This window comes from Oryzias latipes, chromosome 11 (genome assembly GCF_002234675.1).
Source record: "Oryzias latipes chromosome 11, ASM223467v1".
In the NCBI taxonomy this organism is placed as follows: domain Eukaryota; kingdom Metazoa; phylum Chordata; class Actinopteri; order Beloniformes; family Adrianichthyidae; genus Oryzias; species Oryzias latipes.
In genome coordinates, this window is record NC_019869.2 from 18,003,647 (window position 1) to 18,026,990 (window position 23,344).

General features: G+C 42.6%; 1 protein-coding gene across 1 annotated transcript in view; it reads left to right on the plus strand.

Moving 5' to 3' along the window:
- Positions 1-21,807, plus strand: part of LOC101155614 (forkhead box protein O6) — a 46,425-nt gene extending 24,618 nt beyond the window's left edge. The window contains exon 2 of the mRNA XM_023960041.1: positions 17,896-21,807. Within this exon, the coding sequence (XP_023815809.1) occupies positions 17,896-19,545 (1,650 nt within the window). The 3' untranslated portion in view covers positions 19,546-21,807. The remainder of the gene's footprint in view (positions 1-17,895) is intronic.
- Positions 21,808-23,344: the final 1,537 nt, after the last annotated feature.

Below are 23,344 nucleotides of genomic sequence, written 5' to 3' on the forward strand. Positions count from 1 at the left end.
GTGTTTGGCATTTGTGTGATATTTGTGCGGTACGCCTGTACAACCTGCCTCATTGTGGATGTAGATCATCCTGAGAGATCTCAAAACCAGCTTGAATAGCTGTAAAGGTATGGTGCAAAAAAAAATCTCCCTCTGAAATTTTAAAAAGAACTTTTTATTCTTTTTAAAAAATATCTGGCCTAAGCTACATACAAAAATACCTACATTTTGTTTAAATAATTTATTTTTGTCTAAAAGTTGCTGCTCCAAATGGTTGCTCCAAAAGTGTGTGGTGGGACTGAGGGATTGGAGTGTGGTGGCTGCCACCTTTTGTTAGAATACACATTTACCAATTATGGCCCATTAATATGCCTCATTTGATGTCTGTGCCAGACTTTGGACATGCCTATTTTAGTGCAACAGCATTTCTCACAAAGAACCACATGGAAGCCCACCTGAACTTTTTCCTAATTTTTAAAGCTGTTTGGAAAACTGTTCCTTCGATAACTCTGAGATGACAGCTCCCTTGACAGATGACTTCTAAATGAAAAGAGTGATTTAATAAGAGCGAGCTGAGTCAGGGAGGGAAAAGTGATTAGTACACGCAGAGCGGGAAAAGGATGGAAACAGTTCCATGTCCTTGAAAGCTAATTTGGCTAATTTAAAAATGAAAAACTCAGAGGTTCTTTTTGCTCCCACCTTGAATGACCTGTTCCCTTCCATTCAGTCTAATCTCCCTGCTCTTATCCCTTACCCATGCTCCATAACATTCAGCACCCCTCCCTCCTACAGAACAGGTTTTTTTTTCCCGAGGGAGGGGCACTAAAAGCCTGGAGGTTCACTCAGGGACGTTTACGCTGCTTCAGGGCACGGAGGAGGTTTTTTTGCTCGAGTTTGAAGGTATGAGTCAGTGTTCAGGTGGAGCTTTGGTCATAATCAGAATCAGAATAAGAAGAACTTTATTGATCCCACATGTGGGAAATTTTTGAAGGTTGCACCCCTTTAAGCTGGGGCTTTTTCTGGATGCAGTTTACCCTGTGCCCCACTGCAGGAGTGTCAATGGGCCTTTATGAGTCTGGGACCTGGAAGACATCTTTCCAGGTTGTAATATTTTAGTGTCTGAACCCCCCTCCTCTAGACTACCCATCTTGGTGGCTCGTCTTTGCTATCACCTCGTCTCGCTCGCTCTGTCTACGATGGTCAGGTCTCCTGGGGGTAAACAGTTGGCAGGATGCAAGCTTGCTACTATGGCAACAAGAACCCTCCCTCTCCCTCAGGTCTCCTTAGCAACTAGTAGCTTGGCATTGTAGTAATGAGTCGTCCCAGCATGCCATGCAGGCGGGGAGTGAGATGTGTGATGGCTCAGATGCCGGCTGTCAGCTGATGAGACATAAGTTCCCTTAAATCTGTAGTTTGAAGACTGTGCGCGCACTCTTTCCTGGATGCCTGACGTCCCCTGAAATCTATTTGCTCTTAGTTTAGTTGACTCATCACATGCGCAGCAGAGTAAAAATGCTCATTAAAAATTACCTTCTGAAAAAAACCCCAACTGATTATAGACTTCTCTTTGGAGAAAACGATCAAATAATGCTTTCTTTTTTTTATTCTATCAAACAACGATGACTGTAGCAGGCCAGACATGACCTTTTCAAAGGTAATTTAAAAAAAAAAAAATTTTGATTATGAAACTAATTAACAACTGGATGCAGCAGTGAATGCTTCCTCACCTCTTAACCCCCCCCCCCCCCCCCCCCCAAATCCACCCCATCACACATGTGCATGTGTGTGCTGTTTGACATGGGAACAACACAGGTGAAAAAAAGTGTTGCTCCAAAACAACCACACAGTTCCCTAACAACCCTACTGAAGGTTGACACGTTTATCTCGAGTGTGGAGCCAACACACCACCCTGTGTAATCACTAGGGGTTTGTTCTTTCTAATTTGTTTCATTATTCTTAGAGCTAAAGAAAAATGATTGAGATAAAAGGGTTGAACCTTGATGGTTCAGATGAATCTGACCAGAGGATAACAAAGTGTTTGATTCTGTTGATTGAGAAGATGCCTAATGCTTGCTTTCATGAACATGCTTTTAGCATTTAGTGTTCACACAGGTCTGTTGCTGCCCAATACTAGCGCATTTACTCACAGTTGGAAGTGAGTTAATGCAACATGTCGAAGCGGTGCGAATCTCATGAATCTTGTTCCAGCCTTTTTCTTTCACAGCTCTTTCCTGAAATGAGAGACTTAGTGTGATATTCTGTCATTAGGCCGCAATTATTATTATGTCTTCCACGATCAGATTATGTGCCAACAGTTTCGTGAATTAAAAGGGACGTCAGCCATACGTCACTGCCAAATCTGAGTCCCTGATTGGTCAAAAGTTCGACCTGGTTTAACTTTCAACATGCGTTCAAGGTCCACGTTTTATACGTAGAGTCCAAAAAGGGTTGTAAAAACTTGCATAGCAACATGTGTTTGCGAGTTTTCCATCCATCCATCTTCTAATCCGTTTTTCCCTTTCGGGGTCATGCGGCTGCTGGAGCCTATCCCGGCCACTTGTGGGTGAAGGCAGGGGGCACAGAGTAAAGTGTCTGCAATCACACACAGATGCACTCTCACACCCACACATAGGGACAATTTAGGTTGACCAATTAACCTATGAAGCATGTTTATGGACGGTGAGAGGAAGCCAGAGATCCAGGAGAAAACCCACACATGCACGCGGAGAACATGCAAACTCAGCACAGAAAGGTCCCCCATTGATGTTTTTTTGGTCCAGGTCCCCCAGCCGGGACTTGAACCGGGGCCTTCTTGCTGTGAGGCAAGAGCGCCATAACCATTGCGCCACCGTGCAGCCTTGTTCGTGAGTTTTGAACATAGTAACCCGAAACGTGCATATACAGTACAGACCAAAAGTTTGGACACCCCTTGTCATTCGAATGAATGGGAAGGTGTGTCCAAACTTTTGGTACACTCATTTACAAAGACTTTTCATTGGATGCGGCTGCTTGAACATGCGTTTCCAAGGGCAATGTTAAAACAGCATCACACAGAGGTCAAGTTTGCTTCATGTCTTATCAATACAAAGGCATAAAGCTAGTGGACCCGTGTGACTGAAAACTTTCCATTTCCTCCCCAGCACTTGTATTTGTAACTGTGGCAACATCATGGTAAGGGAGGAGTCGAGGGCTGTGTGGTAACACCATTTTATGCTTCAAACTGAGCAAACGGTTTGTTAAAATGTCAAAACAGAATTGGAAATATTCATGATCCAGGAGAGATTCAGGATTTCAGTTACTGATCTGGCAAAGCTTTGTGATGCACCATGATGGACACAACTGTCCACCAAATGCAGCCAGTTGGGATGAAACAGATATTTACTACATGGAGACTGTGAAGTTAGGATGTTCTTGATGGATTAAAATGTAATTATTCCATCTGCCCTCTTCCTGCAAGGTTTGATCTTATCCAACACTCCCTTTGTTTTATTTGTGCCACTGTCTGTGACTATTACAGAATCAGTTCATATTATGTTTTAGGAAATATTTTTACACGTTTTAATAATAGACTTTATTGCCGTATGTAATACATTGCAGAATTGAGTAGATTTCTTTGTTGTGGGATTTCCTGTTTACAGATGAAATCTTGCTTTATTGACATTTGACCTCTAAAAGCAGCAGACACCATCTGCATTCATTTCCCTCTTTTTTGCTGCTGGATCCACACGAATACAAGCAGAAACAGCTGTTCTGATAACGTGGCCAAACTCTGGCTGTCATTTAATAGTGGATGAACCAAAACATCACATTTTGGTCTTAATAGCCGCTTGTGAAAAAGGATACTTTTGGAGTAAATGACCTCAGTGTTTGCCCAAGAGTATGAGAAACAGAGTTGGCATTTTTACAGTCATTTTCATGTTGTACAAAGAACCAAAGGTTTTTCGGCACCAAAAAACAACAAACAAAACAAAAAAGTGGAAAGTTTAATAAATACTTAATTTAAGTAACCTTATCATCACTAATTTTTCTATCTTCAATCTATCATAAGAAAGGTACTGGTAATAAATAATCAATAACTGGGAGAGCTGCAAAAATGAAGGTAAAATTTGTTGGAAAAAATATGAATAAATTGAGTAAAGTGTATTACAATAACTAAAATATATTGCTTGCTTAAATAACAAATGCTACATCAGGCGAAAAAATGTAACCATTGTTCTTTCTAATTAAATAATTGTAAAAAAACAAAACCCTCCAAGAAGATAAATTCATAAAGAAAAGCACAAAGGCGACTACAATTTATTACCATTTATAAAGTTGTTAGAGTAAATAATTTCCATAAAGAGTAATAGACTAAAAAAAAGAACAATAGAAAGCCCGTAGGACGTAAAAGTTTTAAAGATCCAAACAACGTTTTGTTATTCCAAAAACTATAGAAGTAATGAAAACCCAAAATTGGAATTATGAATAGTGAGCATTTTAATACCAGAACCCAGAACGGTTGAAGAACCGATAAATGTAGAAAAAAAAAGAAGAAGCAACATTTTCCGGATAGCTTTCGTCTGTTTCTTCTCCAAGGTGGATCTGCACCTCATTTTGATAACATCTAGGATCTACTCTGTTGGTTTGCCTGCAGGGTTTACCTGAAAGTGATCAATTATGGCATCTTTTTTGGTCTTTATGCGCAAGAAATATATGGAGCCACTGCTGAGGTTTTATAGATCACCAAAACTTCTACTAAACTGCCTAAAATCATTTCTTGAGGCATGACATGTTTGATTTTGGCTAAAACAAGAATTTTCCCATGTGGACCAGTGATGGTCTTCACCAGATGGAGTGAAAAAAACATCCATGTTTCCTGTTGAAGCCGTAGAGTGTGGATCAGTCTGCTACCATCTTCAAGCAGCACTTGGGGAGCAAAGGTTCTTAAGCACAATTTCAACAATACCTCGCTTCAACATGAATATTCAGCAGCAGCCTTGAATAACCATGGCCACGCTAAGAGTCTTTTTAGAAGCACTTCAGGTTGAATGAAACTTTCTTCTAATTGAGGTTCAGAAGAAGCCGGTGACCTTTCTTTGAAAGTCTTTTGTTCATCTTTAGCTCCAGATCTGGATATTTCCTCAGTTATGGACGAATTAATGAATGGAAGAGGAAGTGTTTGCATGTTCGGCCCCTGCCTAGGGATCAGTGCTGTCTGAGCTCTGAGCGCATGGACGTGACAGATGAGCGCCAAGGTGGGAGGGGCTCTCTGGAGACCTGACTGCAGGTGAGATCAGCCTGTTTATCCGCTTCTCCTTTGGCTCCCATAGGTGTGACAGTCTTACACCTGCTGTGTGAAAACTCCCGAGAGCTGAAATCACAGCTGAACAGTCTGGTCTTTTGTGAATTAAAGGTGAAGAGAGGCCCACTTTCTTCTGGGATCACAGCTGTAGGGTCGCTTTTGTGATATTTCATTAAAACAATAGTGTTGTAGAATATAAAATCGAAATAAAAATGCTTGCATAAGCCGCTAAAATCCAGTTATCTTTTGGTCTATTGCAAAAGCGTTTCCAGTGATGATTTAATTATGATTATGCCATTTTTAGCCAAAATCAAAAAAACTGTGTCGTTATGAGTGGAGTAAGTCTACCAATATTTCCTATCATCCCTTTATTAACACGCTTTCACACTCGCTTACAGCCCCATACAACCTAATATGGCATTGAAACAAAAATGTCGTGCAATATCGGAGCTATCCAGCCGTACAGTTTTTAGATCCAGATGCCAGGAAAACAAAGACCTTCATTGATCTATTTGTCTACAAGTGGATGCATGAGAATGTAGCAGAGCAGGGAGCTTGTGGTCTGCTGATTGAAGCCCCTACATCACACCTACTGGTTTTTCAAACAGCACTTTTTATCAGCTCCTGATTCACAACAATCTGAAGAAAGAAATACTAAAAAAAAATTGCAATTGTAACCTTAATTTTCTTTATATATGTCCTCCGTCATGAGAAAAATGCCACAGAAACATGCTAGTGGAGTGGGTCTTTAAGAAATGTCAGTCAGAGGATTTTTGACACAAGTCAAAGTACAAGTCATAACTGCTGTTGAGGCTCCTTTAGATAATTTAAACAACTCCAGTTTCTTCATTTTTGCAAGGACATTTCCACATTTACCTGAGAGTGGCCCACTTTATATTCATGGACACATAAATGTGTATCTTTTTCCCCAACGTTAATTCTGCTGGTCTTAGGACTTGCACCAGCAACCCTCCACCTGGAGGTCAACATTTTGAACCTTTAGCTTCACCACAGCCTTCCATCACTGATGAATTAGAAACTACTAACAGCATTTGGAAATTTTTCAAAATGTCTTTAAAGGTTTGGAGGAGTTCTTATTTTCTTTACTTCTTTCTTATGATAACCAAGTTTAAAGAATTTTTGGAGAAAATGTTCTTGTCATTCATCAAAGTGATCTAGTGTCTCCAAACAGTTCTCTAACTATTTTCAGTTTATTTTTGCATGTCCAAGAAAGGGTGAGAAACTTTTTTTTCTTTTGTGGGGGGATGGTTATTGAAGCAACAAAAGTGCCATGCAGCACAAATAGTCTGCATGGCCGATTTCAGGAAACCGACACCCTTGCTATCTTGGTTAGCAATTCAATAAACTTTCCAAACTAGGCAACAAAGATGGGTGTGAAAGAGGAGTGAGTAAGAGTCTGCTCATCTCATGGTGGGATTAGTAGAATTTGGTTTATCTCTGCAGAAACACCAGCGTCATCAGCATCTTGGCTAATCACAAAAACCCAGTTCCTTCCAGATCTTGAAAGTCTCGATGGCATCATTTATTAAACATTACGCTTATGGAGCAGTCTGACTGAGAGACACTCAGGCCTTCAAAAATGTTTGGCTGCATTAAAACTCTGACTCTACATGTGTAGCAGGTATGTTGGAGCATATTCAATTTCTTCACCAAACAGGAGCTCTGAAATGGGATCCAGCGGGACAGAGGTGGGATAAATGCTCTTCCATTACAAAAATGGAATCATTAGCTGCGGTTACATGTGCAAAATATCTTTGACCGGATCAAAGATCGGATTAGAACAGAACTTTTTACATGGGCCCAGAAAAACTTTTTCAGATTACAACAAAAATTTACATACGCCACACTTTCGGTCGGAATAAATCATTTGGACATGCCCAGAACCCTCTAAAATAGACCGAGATGATCTTCTAAACATGCTTTTATTATCGTTATAGTTATTATGAAGCGTCTGTTTGCTCATCATTTTTATTGTTAATCCATGTGGTCAGTGCTTTTTTGTGGCGGAACCGAGCCGGAAGAAGGGTTAGGAGTAGGCTAACACGTGCTAACAACATTTAGGCTTGGATGAACATAATCTGCATCTTGGCATCACGTTATTATATGGGAATTACATCAGCCTTTATTTTGTCTGGACACGACTGGTAACACAAATTCACATGATTGTTTACACGATTTTCTCAGAACTGCTCGGCATTTCTGCTTTGAAAAGCTGCCTCCACCAGCTCACACACCGTCCCAAAGCCTCTCCTCTGCTTGGGGACACAGTTCTACTGAAGACACGGTTCTCCTGAGTTTGGCAGTTCGCTCACGCAGAGCGGTGGGATGGACTGCACACCGGAGCACACTCGTAACAAAGCACCCTCCCTGCCCGCAAACAAAAGGTGATCTGCTCTGAGACAGGTTTGCTCGCACTTCAAAGCCTCCTCTGGAGCGCCACACCGTCTACGCATGACCTAAACCAGAGCAGTAGTGACCCATGATCGGAATTAATTGTTTACATGCACCACGATCGGGATGAACTGTTTACATGCACCACAATCGGATCAACAATCAGCATAACCCACCTATCTCGATCGGAAAGAAATTTTGATCCAAATGAGTCTGATCGGGGCAGAGTATTCCAAACGGCGTGCTTACATGACCCATTTTTCTTTCAATTAGGCGTTCATTCCGATTACTTTTGTCCATGTAAACGCAGCTATTGGCTGTATTTGAGAACTGGACTGAGTGACTCCTCATCGTTTGAGTTCTAAATAGGAATTACCTGCTGGCACTGAGAAGCTAAAACCCCATAGACATCTACTGAGAAATAAACAGCTATTATTTAGTCATTCTATTTGACAGAATAACTATTCTTACTGTGCTCCCTTTTTTAACATGTCCCTGCTAATCCTGCTTTTAAATGGTGGAAGTGTTGACCTCAAACAAGCTTACTCCTGATTGGTGAGAGTGGTTGCCATAGAAATGTTGACTCATACCGACTCAGACCAATTACTGCTTTCTGATGTCGTCTGGCTCCAACATGGCAGCGTCGTTTTGCAGAAAAAATGGCGACTGAATTGACTTAATTTGGTTGCTGCCGGAAGTAAAACATTTTCTATCAGTGGCACCACAGCATGTCTTTCCAGTTCTTACAATAGTATCAATGAAGCTTCATGAAAGTCACAGGAAAAGGGGAAAGGCAAGTTTTTCATGCATCCATTTCCACCCTAAAGGTTTCAGTCCGGTCTTAAAGTTTTTCTCCTTTTGCCGAGTGTCTTTTTGAGAAGAACAAGTATGAAGAAGCGTCATTCACGCTCACTTAGAGTCCATCAGACTTTCCAGAACCTGTTACAGTCTGGACCGATTTTAGATTGCCATCTCTCCTTTCAGATGCTCATTAAACAGCCAGCTTTATTTTTATACAACCAGTCCTCCTCCCTTCAGATTCCCCGTCCACTCTGTTGCAGGAGAATCTCCTACCACTTGCCTGCCGCGTTTTATCCCAGCTTGTCTTTTTCTCTCCGTCTTTGTTTCCCTGCCTTAACCCCACCAGTTGGAGCTCCGGAGGGAACAAGTGTGAGTAAAAGGCGTTTTGTCGCCTGTATGCTGGCTGAAGTCGCTCAGCTGTTTTTTGGGAGAAGCTAATGTGGTGCAAGCTTTAGAACAGCTGCAGGACGGTCCACCTCTGATGGACTCATCCCAGTTCTGGAGGAGGAGAAATGTTGTGTGGTTTTACTATGATGCCTTTGCCATTTTTTTCATTTGATCTTTTGAAATCAAGACATTTTAGAGACTGAAATGCTAAATGAGACTTTTGGCTTTTTGCACAACAAAAAATTGATGCATTTGTTTTTAGATTTTTCTGCCATCCACCAAAAGAGAAGCATCTTCATTACCAGGCTGGCCCCCACCCAAACTCAGCATGCTCACACCTCATGCAGCTCCATTAATCCCTGAGCCTCCCACCTTTTCCTTTCCCTTCAAAGAGACAAGCTCTGCGCGCTGCATCAGTCACAGGAAGTGAATCTTTAACGTTGACTAATTTCCATCGATTGCCTCCAGACAGGCTCAGCAGACGAGACCCGTTCCCACACAGAGCCTGGATGCTCGCATTTAAGTCTCCATGCCTGTAGAAATTGCGCCACAATGAACGCAGTCAGCGCTTTTACCCCCCCCCCCCCCCCCCCCGCACACACACACTTATTATCAAATAAACTTGCAGCATACAGAGATACCCACTGACAGGCCCGTGCATAATGACTCCTGGCTGTGAGAAATTGATTAATGAATAATGGTTGGGGGGGGGCAGCTTCTGTTTCTTCCTACCATGGAAGAGGAGGACTGGCTGGGAGTTGGGAGATGCAAGGAGTTTGAAAAAAATTCCCTTTTGAAGGGATGGCAGAATGAGTCAGAGACTGGCACAAGCCTGAGCTCTGAAACGCCAAATCCTCTTCTTCTGAGAAGTTTGGAGGAGACTTAAAAGTATCCAACGGCAGAGGTACCATCCTTGTGTCGCTGCTGGAGAAAGGAAATCGTCTCCATCCCGCCTGCCACGAGCACGCGGCGCGTCAAAGTCACTTTTTCTGCTTCTTCCACGTTCAAACTCAATTGAGAGGCAGATAGTGGCGTCGACAAGCACCAGAGGCCTTCTTGTTTTTAACAAAGCATCTCCATCTCTCTGCTGTCAGTGACATATTGCTTCATTAACATACTTGGCTTTGTGTATATTGACAGCTTTTTCATAATGGCAGAAAGTAAAAGTGTTCCTGCCGCCTGCTCTGCACCAAGGGGACTTAAACAGATTATAAATCACAAACAGGGCTGTGATAGCAACTGTGCTTGGACTGCCACTGTGCCCCTGAGCCAAAGTAACAAGTTGTGTCTGAGGCTGGAGGTGAAAAGGTCTCAGTCTTCTTAACTCTAGATTAGAGGAAGCTTGATCAAGGCGTCTTAAGTGCTTCATTCGGGGCCAGGATCAATAACCACTAAGAAGGATCGAGCATGGCGCTTCACCTGGCAGAGCTGATTGAATCGAGGCTAATAACTTCTGAGAATCCCCATCTAACACAGGAGTGTGCCTTTATTTTTGTTTCCTCATCTTTCTAATCCCTACATATCCCACCAATCATTAGAATGTTAGTTCCACCATGGTTTCCCACAACAGGCATCGCCGGATGGAAAACATGTTTGTTTCCTGCTGGAGCAGGGACAACGGGGAGGCCAGGGTGCAATGAAAACTTAGGGTCAATCCGGATAAATTCTGAAGTCATTAAAAACCTGTGCTTGTTTTTCTTGACTTGAAAACTGCCCAACCAATTATGTGTATCGACAGCACGCCCACCCTTGATCGCCACGATCCAACCAATCCCCACTCTGTCTCTGCGGTTTCAGGGTGAAACCTACCAGAGGAGTGCCCAGAATTAACCAGGATTATCTTTGGATTGCAGGGATTACTCCGGCTGGAGAGGGATTTGGCATGATTGCTAGTTTGGGGTGGGGTGGGGGGGGGGGGTGTCTGTGCGCATGTTGATGGTGTTGTAAAATGCATATGGTGTTAGTTGTTTTGACTCAGTTCAAGTTATGATGATGGTAATCACAGCTGGATGAAGCAAAACAGGTCTCTTAGCCATAAATTGACCCACCTGACCCCACTGTGACCCAAAGCACAAAACAACACAGTTACAAGTATCAGTGTTTGTTTTCATGTGGAACTGTTGCACATCTGGGTAGATATTAATCCCTTCTTGTTCGTCCTGCTTAAGTTATACTTCAGGTGCGAGAGAAGGTATTTTCTATGAAAAATGTAAAAGACTGTGGCACATAACCTGTTTCTAGAGAGGTATTTATTATAGTTAATACAGATTCATTAATTAGGGGGAAGGCTTCTTTCAACCCTTGTGCTATCCTAGGCACTTTAACATTGGGAGTTGGGTCATTTAGACCCACTAGACAGTGCGCTGAACCTTTTTTCTTCAATGATTTGTGAACTTCACTGGTATCCATGGATTACATGAAATCTTTCCACCTTTATCCACCTTTGTCATGGTAGGGAGAACACGTTAATGTAAGGGTGGGGTCATCTAAGATACCACAAGGGTTAAAAGCTTAGTTGGGATTGGGTCTAAAAGACGAGTTGAGGTTTTGAAGGGCGTAATAACTGATGTTATTTCCGCTTGATCCACAGCAGTGAAGCAGTCTATGGTACAGAGGTTTCTATGGATGCCTCCACTTCTACTGCTTCTGCCTGATCTGGGCTGATAGTAGGAATAACTTGATTCAACTTATGTCTAATATTTGAGATTTTACTTAAAAAAATGTAAGAATATCAACAGAGCTGAGTGAAACAGGAACATGTGGTTCTACTGAGCTCTAAATGCGAGTTAATTTAGCAATTGTACTAAAAAGAAATCTTAGATCATTTCCATTTTCTGATATTTAGGTTGAATGGTACTGGGTTTTTAGCTCTACGAAGAGCTTTTTTATTATTTAAGACGCTACGTTTTCAGGTATTCAGAGACTGCTTTGAACCGGAGTTTCTGTTAAGGCTAGTAGACTACGTTGGTTATCATAAATTAAGAGGGACTTGGAGGAAATGGATCTAATGTTTAATAAACCACATTTAATTACATTATAATTCTGCTTGTTGTTATCGCGAGTAATGATGTCTGTTAATTTCAGGTTTCTGTGACGCAGTCCTTTACTTGCCTGTCAGCACATGAGCTAAAGCTGGGAACTGCTTGACTTTCCCTGCACCAATGCAACTAAAATGACGAGCAATATTGAAGCTATCCAGCTTTACAGTTTTGAGCCAGATTCCAGCTCAGATGAGGAAAACAAAAACCTTAATGGATCTATTTGTCTGCAAGTGGATGCATCCAAATGGAGCTGTGTAGGAAACTTGTGGCCTGCAGTAGTGGCTTCTATGTCACACCTACAAGTTTTTTCAGATGGCTTTTTTTGTCTGCTCCTGATTCTCAACGATTTGAATAAAGAAATACTCAGAATTGCAGTTTTAATCTTAATTTTCTTTATATATGTCCTTCATCACGAGAAAATTTTTACAAGAACATGTTTAAAAAAAAACACACCAAAAACATGATTTTCATTGGAGTGAGTCTTTAAGACTTTTACAATTGATTCCAACGTCAACTGGAAGCCATGCAGAGAATTTAAACTGGTGCAGCTCTGGCTGCTCCATGACAAAAATAATGCAAATTTAACTTGAGCTGTAAACACTGAATCAATTTTGTGTGTGGGAATGAGGAAACATCATCACTGTTCTGCCACGCTTCCAAATTAAAGCACAACAGGTCTATTAGTGTTTTAAAAAAACAACAACTTTTCATTACATGTATCAATATAAATATAAAAAAAGGTGCGAAAAAAGAGAAAAACTGATCTTTGTTCATTTTCTTAGGAATAGAGAATGCACCCCAGAAAGTGATCATGTCCTAACAGATAGGAGCTGGTGTGGTCCAGTTCATTGTGCAGATAATCTGTAATGTCTCATACAGTTTCATCAAGCATTTTTTTACACTTTTTAACACGAACTTGTCTTGCTGGAATTGGCACCTTTTTTCCTGCGGAGACACAAAGCTTCATTGAAAGAATTAGGAATAAAGAACTGCCAAGAGGGGCGTCGGGTTTGTTGCATTCTTGTTGCTATGCAACATGATCTGGATAATTTTCAAGAGATGTAATTAGTGTTAGCTAGGTTACACACAATAAAAAGGGACAAGGGGATTGAAAATAATAATAACCTAGAAAATTAGCTGTTCCTCCATTACTGCTGCAGTGAAATAGAGGATGTGGCGTGGGGGCTGTTTGACCATTAAAAAAAAATCTCCATTAAAATGTGGCTGCAAGGGGGTGTGGACAAAAAAAGCTCAGCCATTTGAACATCTCGTGTTTTTTTCAAGAGGATTAAACATAAAGATGTGTTGGAGACTGAATCCAGACTAAAGAAAAAAACATTAGGAATCTAGAAAACTTGTCAGAAATGTCAGGGTTCTTAGATCACTTCCTGTCTTGGAGGACTCCTTTATGCTTGGGAATGGTGATAAATATCTACCCCATATGCTCTGGTTTTCCTTATAGCACTCTCAGGAGAAAACCAAGAACTGACTGTATAAACTGACAACTTCACCACACCAAGTTTACCAAGCAGACATTTTCCAACTTTTTCATGATTTCTACATCTTCAGATTTATGGTTTGAGCTGTTTTTTTCCTCCTAACCTGCACAGCTTACATCATTTCCTCTCTTTGATTCCGTTCCTGCTGAAAGTCCATCTGGATTAACAGTGAAGAGAACCGCACCAGCACAAAACTGAATTATTCTGGTCAGAAGAACCTAGACTGATAGTTGTCTTGACTTTAAAAGCTTGTGAGAGCCACACTCATAGGCTATCAGCTGATTATAGATCAGGGATCAGCTGATCACTTCTGTGTTTCTAATCTTTAGTTGAATGTTACCAAATCTGCACCTCCTTTTACCCCAGAATCAGTCCAAAGAGAGAAAGAGCAAAATGTTCCAGACTTAAAAACGGCTTTTAAGGGTGGGATGGACCTCTTCACACCACCAGGCAGGAGGAACACACAATCACAGTTTTTTATTAAGTGAAGGTAAGGATTATCTCGATGAGCCTCACTGTCATGGCAAAAAACTGACAGCATCAAGGCAGACAGCACCTGACAGAGCTGTGACAGGAAGATCAGTCTTGTGGAAATGAAAACTGGCTCCATGGTGACTGAGAAGACTGGCACAAGGCTAATAAAGCCCCCGCTGCAATGTCCTGTAGGATGAACGATCCTCCCTAAGAAAAGTAAGGTTGACAACGATTCAACAGCATAACTGATGCAGGTTTGTTTAGGATCATGATGAGAGAGGCAAAAATCCCATCTAACACTGAGGAATGGGATGGAGCTGGGATCAAAACTCAGATAGATGCAAAGATGGACATGATAAAGACCTATCGGTATTTTATTCAATAACTGGTTCAGATGCCTTTTAAATTAGCTTCTATGCAGGAAGAGATTTTGGATCAGCTACAGTTGGTATCACTTTAAAGTCAGATTTAAGGGGTATAACTGTCAAAACTTTACAGTTTTTCTTCTTGTCTCAATTTTCTGATAGATTTGTTGTTGACTGATATCCCTTTGGCACTTCTGCGGGGGTTAATATCCTGAATAACATCTGAGGTGTTTGATAAATTCTGGAGTAGCTTCACACCCACTGTGTTGACCATTAATGTTACCCGAAAATTTTATGGAAATTTCTCATGGAATTGAACAGAGCCTTTTGCCAAACGAAAAAGAAGTGAATGCCAACTTAAAGAATGTGAAAATTAAGTTGTGAAATAAATATTTCTTACTGCAAGAGTGTCTGACTGAAATGTAGGCATCAAGGGGTTGGAGAAAAAAATAATTTTTAGGTTTTTATGAGTTTCACTTTTTTAATAAAAAATATATATATCCGGAGAAACTTTTAAATTCTTTGACCCATTTCTTTTCATTTAATTTAGTTAAAACTCGCTGCTTGGGATTGGAAGTTTCCTTGGCATTATGTGCATTAACTTTCTAAATAAAATCTTTTTCCTGTTTCCCACTGTTAGGTGTCCATCCAGCATTTCTTTTCATTTTTTGATCATTTCATCCTCGTCATTTTCATGCAAAAGCAGATTTTTAAACTGAAAGGTTTTCATTACATTTTTAAAGAAGGTTTCAGAGACAATCAGTGACTCTTTGTTAAGCGATCCAACAGACACTTTTTGGAGTTTTTGGAGAATCATGGAGACTGATGTGAAGTTGGTGTTATTTTTTGTCTTTTGATGCTGCAGGCCGGGCACAGAGAGAGGTTCAATTATCTGTTAAATTCTTCATTTGTTCTGATTTTACACTTTTTCAATTTACCTTTAATTTGAAGCAACTCAAGTTTATTTAAAATGGAATAAAAAAGCAATACGCTTTTTCAATTCTTCTGTGGCTGTAGGGGCAGGCCTTTATGCCTCAATAGTAAATTTGCAAATTACTGTTTTTAAAACCTTAACTTCCCATATGCACTTCCAACAAACCACTCAAATCAAAAAGCCTTTGAGTCGATCATTTTGATTTTGTCGCGATTTGCAAACCTTTGAACTGAAAGAGAGAAGACAGAGGAGGACAAAGAGCTGCTCGGCTCACCAGCAGGATCACCAGCAGTGCTGTGTGTCTGTGTTTTAATTGTTACTGTAGTATAGAAGCTCTACCTTTGTGTCTCTCACACACACACACACACGCCTGCTAATCACAGCTTGGTACAGGTAGCGAGGCGCTGGGACTGCAGGTGATTGAGCCTCCCTGGTGGATTGGAAGCAGGAATCTGACAGACTCAGATAAAAGGCTGTTTGGAGGTGCCTGCAGCATCAAACAGCATCAGCCGCCTCCCCACCACCTCCCTCTCCCCCTCCTCTCCTCCCTACCATCACCTCCCCTCTCTTCATTCCTCCCTCCTTTGGTTTACTCTGTTGCCATGGCTACGCCCAGCCGGAGCCATCACGCCGCGGAGGAGCCTGTCAGGGCTCTGCTCTCTGATCACCTGATGCGGGTCGCCTCCGTTGGTGGCCTCGTTCACACTCAGCGTTGTTCAATTTGGCTTTGATTAAGTCTGCCTCTCTGGCAGCTCAAGAGTACAGGCGTTCGGCGCCGCACGTTCTGCAATTTTGTGGGCCGGCTTTTAAAGTGGACCCCTCTAAACGCAGAAACAATCCAGCCTCGCATCTGTGGAAAGTCCTGCCAGAGCCGTGGCATTGGAGTTGAGGATGAGATACAATTACCTGTTAGCAGTCACGCTGTGGGGATGAGTCAACGTCTGGAGTGGGTGTGTGTGTGTGTGTGTGGGGGGGGGGGGGGTTTCTATGTGAATGAAAGTAGTAGTGGTTGGGATTTTGTGATCTGAAGTCCACTTAAAGGCGAATTCCTGCAGTGAACATTTTAGCAGCTTTTCATAAAGCACAGAGAAACAACCTCTGTGAGCCGAGTGACCAGGACAAATTTACATCTGTTTGTTTGTTTCCTTTCAGGGGGAAAAGAATGAATGGGAGACGGAGGAGGGGGGTGATGAGAGTTTAGATGTGGAGACAGAGGGAGGGAATGAGCAATGCCGTGATCAACAGAGGCTGAGACTCACAGAGGGAGATGAATGGGGCTGAGAGCAGGAAAATTGGACAGGAGGCGGGGAGTGAATGAAGATAGAGAACAGCTCGAGATATCAGGAGACAGAGATTGGGAGCCATGTGCAGGTAATAAACATGGTGGAATAGATGGATATCTCCAGAGAGAAGGAGAAAAGTGTGGGACTGCACATGTGGGCTACAAGGCTGAAGAGTTTGAAACCAGCCAGAAAATCAGAAAGGAGAGAAATTAAAGGATTGATATGGAACAGGAAGAAAGATGGAGGCATTAAACAGAAACAGGAAGGATCTGCTTGAACGTGTGACAGGAGAAGATGTGGATCTCTCAGGTCTCCTTCAGAAAGAGCTCAAGTCAGTTTAGCTTCAAACACAGCTGCGAAAACTTCAACACTTAACTTAAATTTTGATTTTTAGGAAAATTAAGATTAAATCGGCATTTCTAAATATTTCATTATTCAAATAGTTGGGAATCAGGAGCTGATGATAAAAAATGCTGTTGGAAAAAGCCTGAAGGTGTGACGTAGGGACTACAATAAGTGGGCCAGAAGCTCCCTGCTCCGTTCTGTTCCAATGCACCCACTTTCAGACAAATGGATCCATGTACGTCTTTGTTTTTCTCATCTGATCTGGTATCTGACTCAAAACTGTATGATTGGATAGCTCAGATATTGCTCGTCATTTTTGTTGCACCGCCAATGTTGGCTTGTGTGGGACTGTAAGCTAGCAGGAGAGAGTATAAACAGAAAGATGTTGGGAAGCTGGGCAGGGTTGCTTCACGCCAACGGTTCCGGCCACAACTGAGAGGCATATTTTTAATGATCAACTGCTGCTCTGCACAATAGAAAACTAGTTTTTTAATTTTAGTTAAAAACAGCATAATCATAATTTTAAAGACCACTGGAAACACTTTTAAAATAGATCAAAAGATGATCAGAATGGGACTGGTGGTCCTTTTCCTGCTATTTTTAACTGACGGTAAATTACCACTAGCCCCAACCTTTTTCCTACCTCTCCTGTATTAGTACTTTTTTTGCTCCTCCAGTCACTTTCTTCTCAATCTCACCTCCTCCACACCCTCCCTGGCTGTGGCTTGAGTTGGAGTTTTCATATTTGGATGCACCAAGATCGATATGGGCTGCCTGGTTGCCTCTTGTGATTCATTTCTGTAACCTTGGTGATGGTTTGATGTGGAGGCTGTACCTCTTCCCATATTAGGACTCAGTGAGAGCGTGCAGAGAGGAGAGGGTGGTCAAGGGAGGCATCGATTAGCCCTTCACCCTTCCTGCTCTTCCTCATTCTATTGCTATTATTTGTCTATATTTTTTCTTGGTCCCTCCAGAGTCACGGTAGTTTAGCCAAGATGCGAAGGGAATTTGTGTTGGGAAATGGCAATTATTTGGGCATCAATGGTCACTTAGTTGTTAATATTTATCAATTTTCCTTTTTTCCTTCTTTTCAGAATTCAATTCGACACAACCTGTCTCTGCACAGCCGCTTCATCCGGGTGCAAAACGAGGGCACAGGCAAGAGCTCCTGGTGGATGCTCAATCCAGAAGGAGGCAAAATGGGAAAGGGACCCAGGCGACGTGCAGCCTGCGTAGACGGTGGAACGCGCTGTCTCAAAGCCAAGGGTCGGATCAGCCGAAAGAGAGCAGTTGCCATTGGTCCTGGATCAGGACAGTTACAGGGTTCTGGTCCAGCTCTGCAGGGATCACCAGAGCATGGAAGTCCTGCAGGGAAAGGGGGTGCAGGCAAGGGTAGTGAGGAATATGACACCTGGACCGACATCCATTCCAGGACCTCATCCTCTGCCTCCACACTGAGTGGCTGCTTGTCTCCAATTCTTGCAGATGCAGAGGCTAATGAACCTGAGGAGGAGGGGTTTTCCTGCTCAACCTCTCCTCAGCTTTACCCCAGTCCCACCAGCACCCGCTCGCCTGCCCTGGGAACTGGAGGCCACTGCCCCACTGTGGAGCTGCCTCAGCTAACTGACCTGACCGGAGCTATTAGCCTAAATGAGAGTAGGTACCCCCAGCAAGCCCAAATCAAATGCAATGGCTATTCTTATGTGCCTGCACCAAAGTCTGAGGGGTCATACTGCGGGCACATGTACGGACAATCTTCCATAGGCATGTTGTGGCACCACACTCCAATGGAGACCATCCAGGAAAACAAGCCAGTCAGCTTTCAGCGCCCAGTGAGGGGGTACTCAGAGAACAACGCCCTGCAGAGTCTGCTTACAGGGGGTCCTTCATACTGCAGCAAAAATGAACTTCTGGGACAGGACCGGGAAACACAAGCACTCTTGACGCAAGGAAGTGGCGTTCATGGCCAGCACAATCAGAATCACAGCCAAGAGCACTCTCACAACCCCAGTTTACACAATGGCTGTGGCTCAGTCCATGACCAGAACACGACGCACCATCAGAATCACATTCAGGGTCATAAACACCAAGCCAACCTGGACTATAGCCACAAGCCCCTCGCTGCCAACAGCTATGTTCAGAGGCATGAGCACAAAGTCAATCTGAGCCATGATCACCACTCAAGCCAGAGTCACATGCACAACACTCCTGTGCACAGCGGGCCTCCCCAGCAGGCACTGTCTCCCCAAATGAGCACTGACGTCCTGCAGCCCTACACTCTCAAGACTTCTAACCACTACGGACCACGTCCCCACTTTCCAAAATCCCCTGCCCTACCTCCAAACCCTGCAGGCATCTTGGATGTTTCCCAGGATCCCTGCCACCTGGCATCTGCTCCACACCCTCGTCAACAGTCCTACCCCCGAGCTCATCATCAAGGTGTTACTGACTCCTGGCAAGGCTACTATCATAACAACCAGCAGGCAGGGATCACAGGATACCAGGAGCACCAGCCGAGCACTCACAGTAGGATGTCTGCCCACGTGGAGATGGAGAACGCCTCTCATAGTCTGGACTGTGACGTTGACTCTATTCTGCTCAGTGATTTCATGGACACACAAAACATGGACTTCAACTTTGACAGTTCTCTGTCTCAAGGGGTGGGGATGGGAATGGGCATGAGTCTGGGGGCTTTTGCCGGCCCTCCACCGGCCCAAAACAACCGGAGTTGGGTACCGGGGTAAAGTCACACCCAAATGGGACAGACAAACACAACCTGAGAGCTCAACTTCAGGGCTCAGCTGCTGTGGGCTGAAACTCTGAGACATGTTGTAATGTCATTTGGTTTCCTGAGGACTTTACACTATCACATGATGGTTTATAACTTCTACCACTCTGTGTAAAGCCTTCTCTACGGGTTTGCTGGATATGAGCTCAAAGCGAATATACCCCCCCCCCCCCCCAATTCTCGTCCTTTAGTTTTATTTTGCGTCTTTGTCTCCCTGCTGCCAGACTCATCCTGTCCGTCCTAAGCTTCCAAGCACTTTATATCATCTCCTCACACTAATGCAGTTACACAGAAACCAGGCAAAGTGACGTGTTGACTTCAGTTTAATGTATGCAATCCACTTTACAGTATTATCCCCTCCCACAAAGCAGGACTGGAGAGCATGATCAAACAGTTGCATAAATATCTCCAGTGCAGAGATGCTCTCAGACTGCAGGTTAAAGCTCGAGGACGCTTTGAGGTTTAGGGATAAATAAAAATGTTTATTTTAAGGAAAGGAGGGAAAGAGCTCAAGTGGGGATATTGAAAACAAAGGAGATTCAGGTAAGGTGTGATCTCTGGCTTGTCTTGGCCAGTTTGGCTCATGAGGACAGTGATCCATCAAACAACCATCTGCACCCCTTCTTGAAACGCACCATCCTTTCTTTAATCTCCAAAGTAATGCCAGATTGATGCATCACCATTGTAAATCTAATGCGCTCCTCTGTTTTTCAGCCCCTCCCCCTTTGTCTCCTCAACTCCCAGCGCACCGGCTTAATGTGTTTTGGTGAAAGTGATGATAAAAGTCACTCTGCGCTAATTCAGGGAGGGATTGGAAAGGCTGTTTCTGCAAAAGGGAGCCTGAATTCAAGGGAGATAAGAAAAGAGCAGAAATTCCCTCTATGCCTATTTTTCCCCCTTTTCCCCTCCACACAGTAAAATAAGCAGTGATCTGAGGCTGAGGTGCCTCAGTGTGGCACCTTCACCAGCGGACCTGGGAGGAATTCAGCTAACAGGCGCATTCAGGTCAGGAGGCTGGGGCTGGGCTGGTAAAGCAGCTGTCCTTAAAACTCCCCAAAACCTGCCAGAATTCAAAGTTTGAAGCCCACCACGTGCTGAAACTCCTAAACCGACCCACTGAGGACCAGCATTTGCAGATTATGGTTTGGTGCTATCTACTCGTTCCAGGCTCACTCCTATCGCGCCCCCCCATCCCGAGGTTACTCGGAGGGTAAACAAGAGTAATTAACCGACAAACAAGATGGATGATTCATGCGAGCGCGTGTGTTTGCTCACTAGCGTGAAGTCATAACTCCTTCCCCCTGATAGGGTGACGTTTGAGAGGCGGTGCCCAGCGTCTGGGTGAAGCAGCTCAGGAGGGGGTGTGCTGGCAGTAGTGTCCTTCAAGTGTCTCGCATCCTTTAAACAAGCCCCTCCCCCTTGGCCTGCACATGGCCTCCCTTTGCTGTGGTCTTTTCTGGTGCTTGTGCAGTTGTTCGTCCGATGAGCTTATGTGTTTCGTGCTCCAGGTCTGCAGCTGGAAAACAAACAAACAACGGTGTGTGGGGGGGTTGCTAACTACTTTCCTCCTCTGAGGACAGACAGAACAGAAACATGTAAGAGTGGAGGGTGTAAGAGGCAAGCTACATGGTAGGGAGGCGGTTAAAGTGTGAGATTTTCCAGCTCGGCAGCTTTCTGTAAAATTGTCTGTTTCCATCAGGCCAAATGTCAAGTGCTGCTCAGCTGGCTCCAGACAGCCACTTCTGGCTCCTGATCAAAGACGGTGACGGGTATTTCCACACACATTTCTGTTGATCCTTTTCTCTTTTCTTCACGTGTTAAGATGGCCCATTGTTGCAACCCAACTGTAATTTGTTCTTTGGTTCATGTGCACTTTTGCGTCAGGCTTTGTCGGAGAGTGAGCAGCAAATGGACGTACAAGAACGGATAAAGGGAATTTTGGGGAACCGCACCTTTGCCCTGGTACGATCCGTGGCCGGCTGAAATAACAAATTCAATTTATATTTATTGGTTGGGGAGAATGGGTCTATGAAGAAGCCCTCACTGTTTTGTCCTGAAAAAGAGGCAGGATGCTATTTCAGTCTGACTGCATTTGATTCTGTACATAATCTATATTGAGAAAATTGTATTATAATTCTTTTGCAAATATCAATTTCTTTTCTAAAATGATGTATCTGCTCATCTGGTGACTGTAAAATAAAACAAAGAGGAAAATCAATCCTTTTGTGTCTCAGATATTTTCATTCAAAGCTGCCTGTGAGGGGAGGTGCATGTCCACTATCATACCAGTCAAAACAGGAGATGATGGATTATGGGGTTTAGAGTTGCATTTGTTTATTTTTAGAAATAGTCTGTGAAACTTGTGACAAAATTGGGAAATACAAAAAATTGAGTAATTTAAGGAATAAAATCCAATAATAAAAATATATAAAAAAACACATTTTATTGTTTTTTTACTTATATTTCTTTATATTTTACCAAAAAGCTTTGATTTTGCCTCAGTATTTGTGGTTCAAACATGCCATTATAAGGGTTGTTTTCACCTGATTTATGGCTGATCTGTTTTTCCTGTAGTTGTAATGTTTGCATATGTTGATCTGATAACACTGACACTTCAGGATACGCTGCATGGTGAATAAGGATGAAGAAACCAGGCAGATGTATTGACTTTGGTGTGTCACATGGTGCTGCTGATTATAGAAAAACTGTGTCAATTCAAGAGGACATGAATAATTGTTAGCTTGAAAGTCAACTAAAGGAATTTTATGTCCATGCGTTTCCATTTTACCCAGCATGTGACTTGGAGGATGTAAGCTCAATAATGCTGTTAGAGTCTGATTTAAGATGTCAGTTTTAGTAATCAAAATTATGTTATTCAAATATTTTCTGTTCATAACATTGATTGTTTTGTGTGTGTGTGTGTGTGAATCCAAACATTTTTTTTCTGGCTGCCATTAAATTGTACATCTATTTTCTACTACTGTCTTAAAAAACAGCTAAAAAAATAAATGGAGCAAAACCCAGAATAACATGCTTCCACTCCCATGTTTGAGTGTAGGAGCTGAGTTTTACTTTCTAATGGCAGCCACAAAAAGTTGAAAGGATCCTGCAGAGTCGGTGATGGAGCAGCCTTGTTCTTCTGTAGCTGCCACTAAAGTCAGTTATGTTTGGATTTCTCTTAATTCTTTGTAATGATATCCGTTCATGCAGAGCAGTTTAGAGTAGACTCTTAGTCTGGTGTTCAAATGACGCCAGCCCTGCTGTAAGTAATCAATTCTTATTGATTGATTCTATGATCTGCGACAGATTGGTGACCTGTCCAGGGTGTCCCCTGCCTTCGCCCAAAAGTGGCTGGGATAGGCTCCAGCAGCCCTGTGACCCCGAAAGGAACAAAACATGTAAATACTTCATAAGACAACAGTCTTATTTGTTTAAATTTTAATAAAATATTCTTTAAAAAATTAAAACCTTTACATACTGATTGACCAAATAAGGGCAGTCATTAGTTTCTTACATTAAGGTGTGATCAAAGTTAGATTTTGCTTAAGTCAAAAAGACATCTTGAATTATTTGTCATGAAAATCAAGTCATGATATAGTGCAACAGTGACGTGCAGTTGGAGAGGCAGGTGAGGCACAGCCTCACCCGTCATATGGGAAGAAAAGAGAAAAAAGTAAATTCAATTATTATATTTAGTCAGTAATTTGTGCTTTGCAGTCATTTTCCATTTAAATGTACCATTTTTGGGCGTTTTT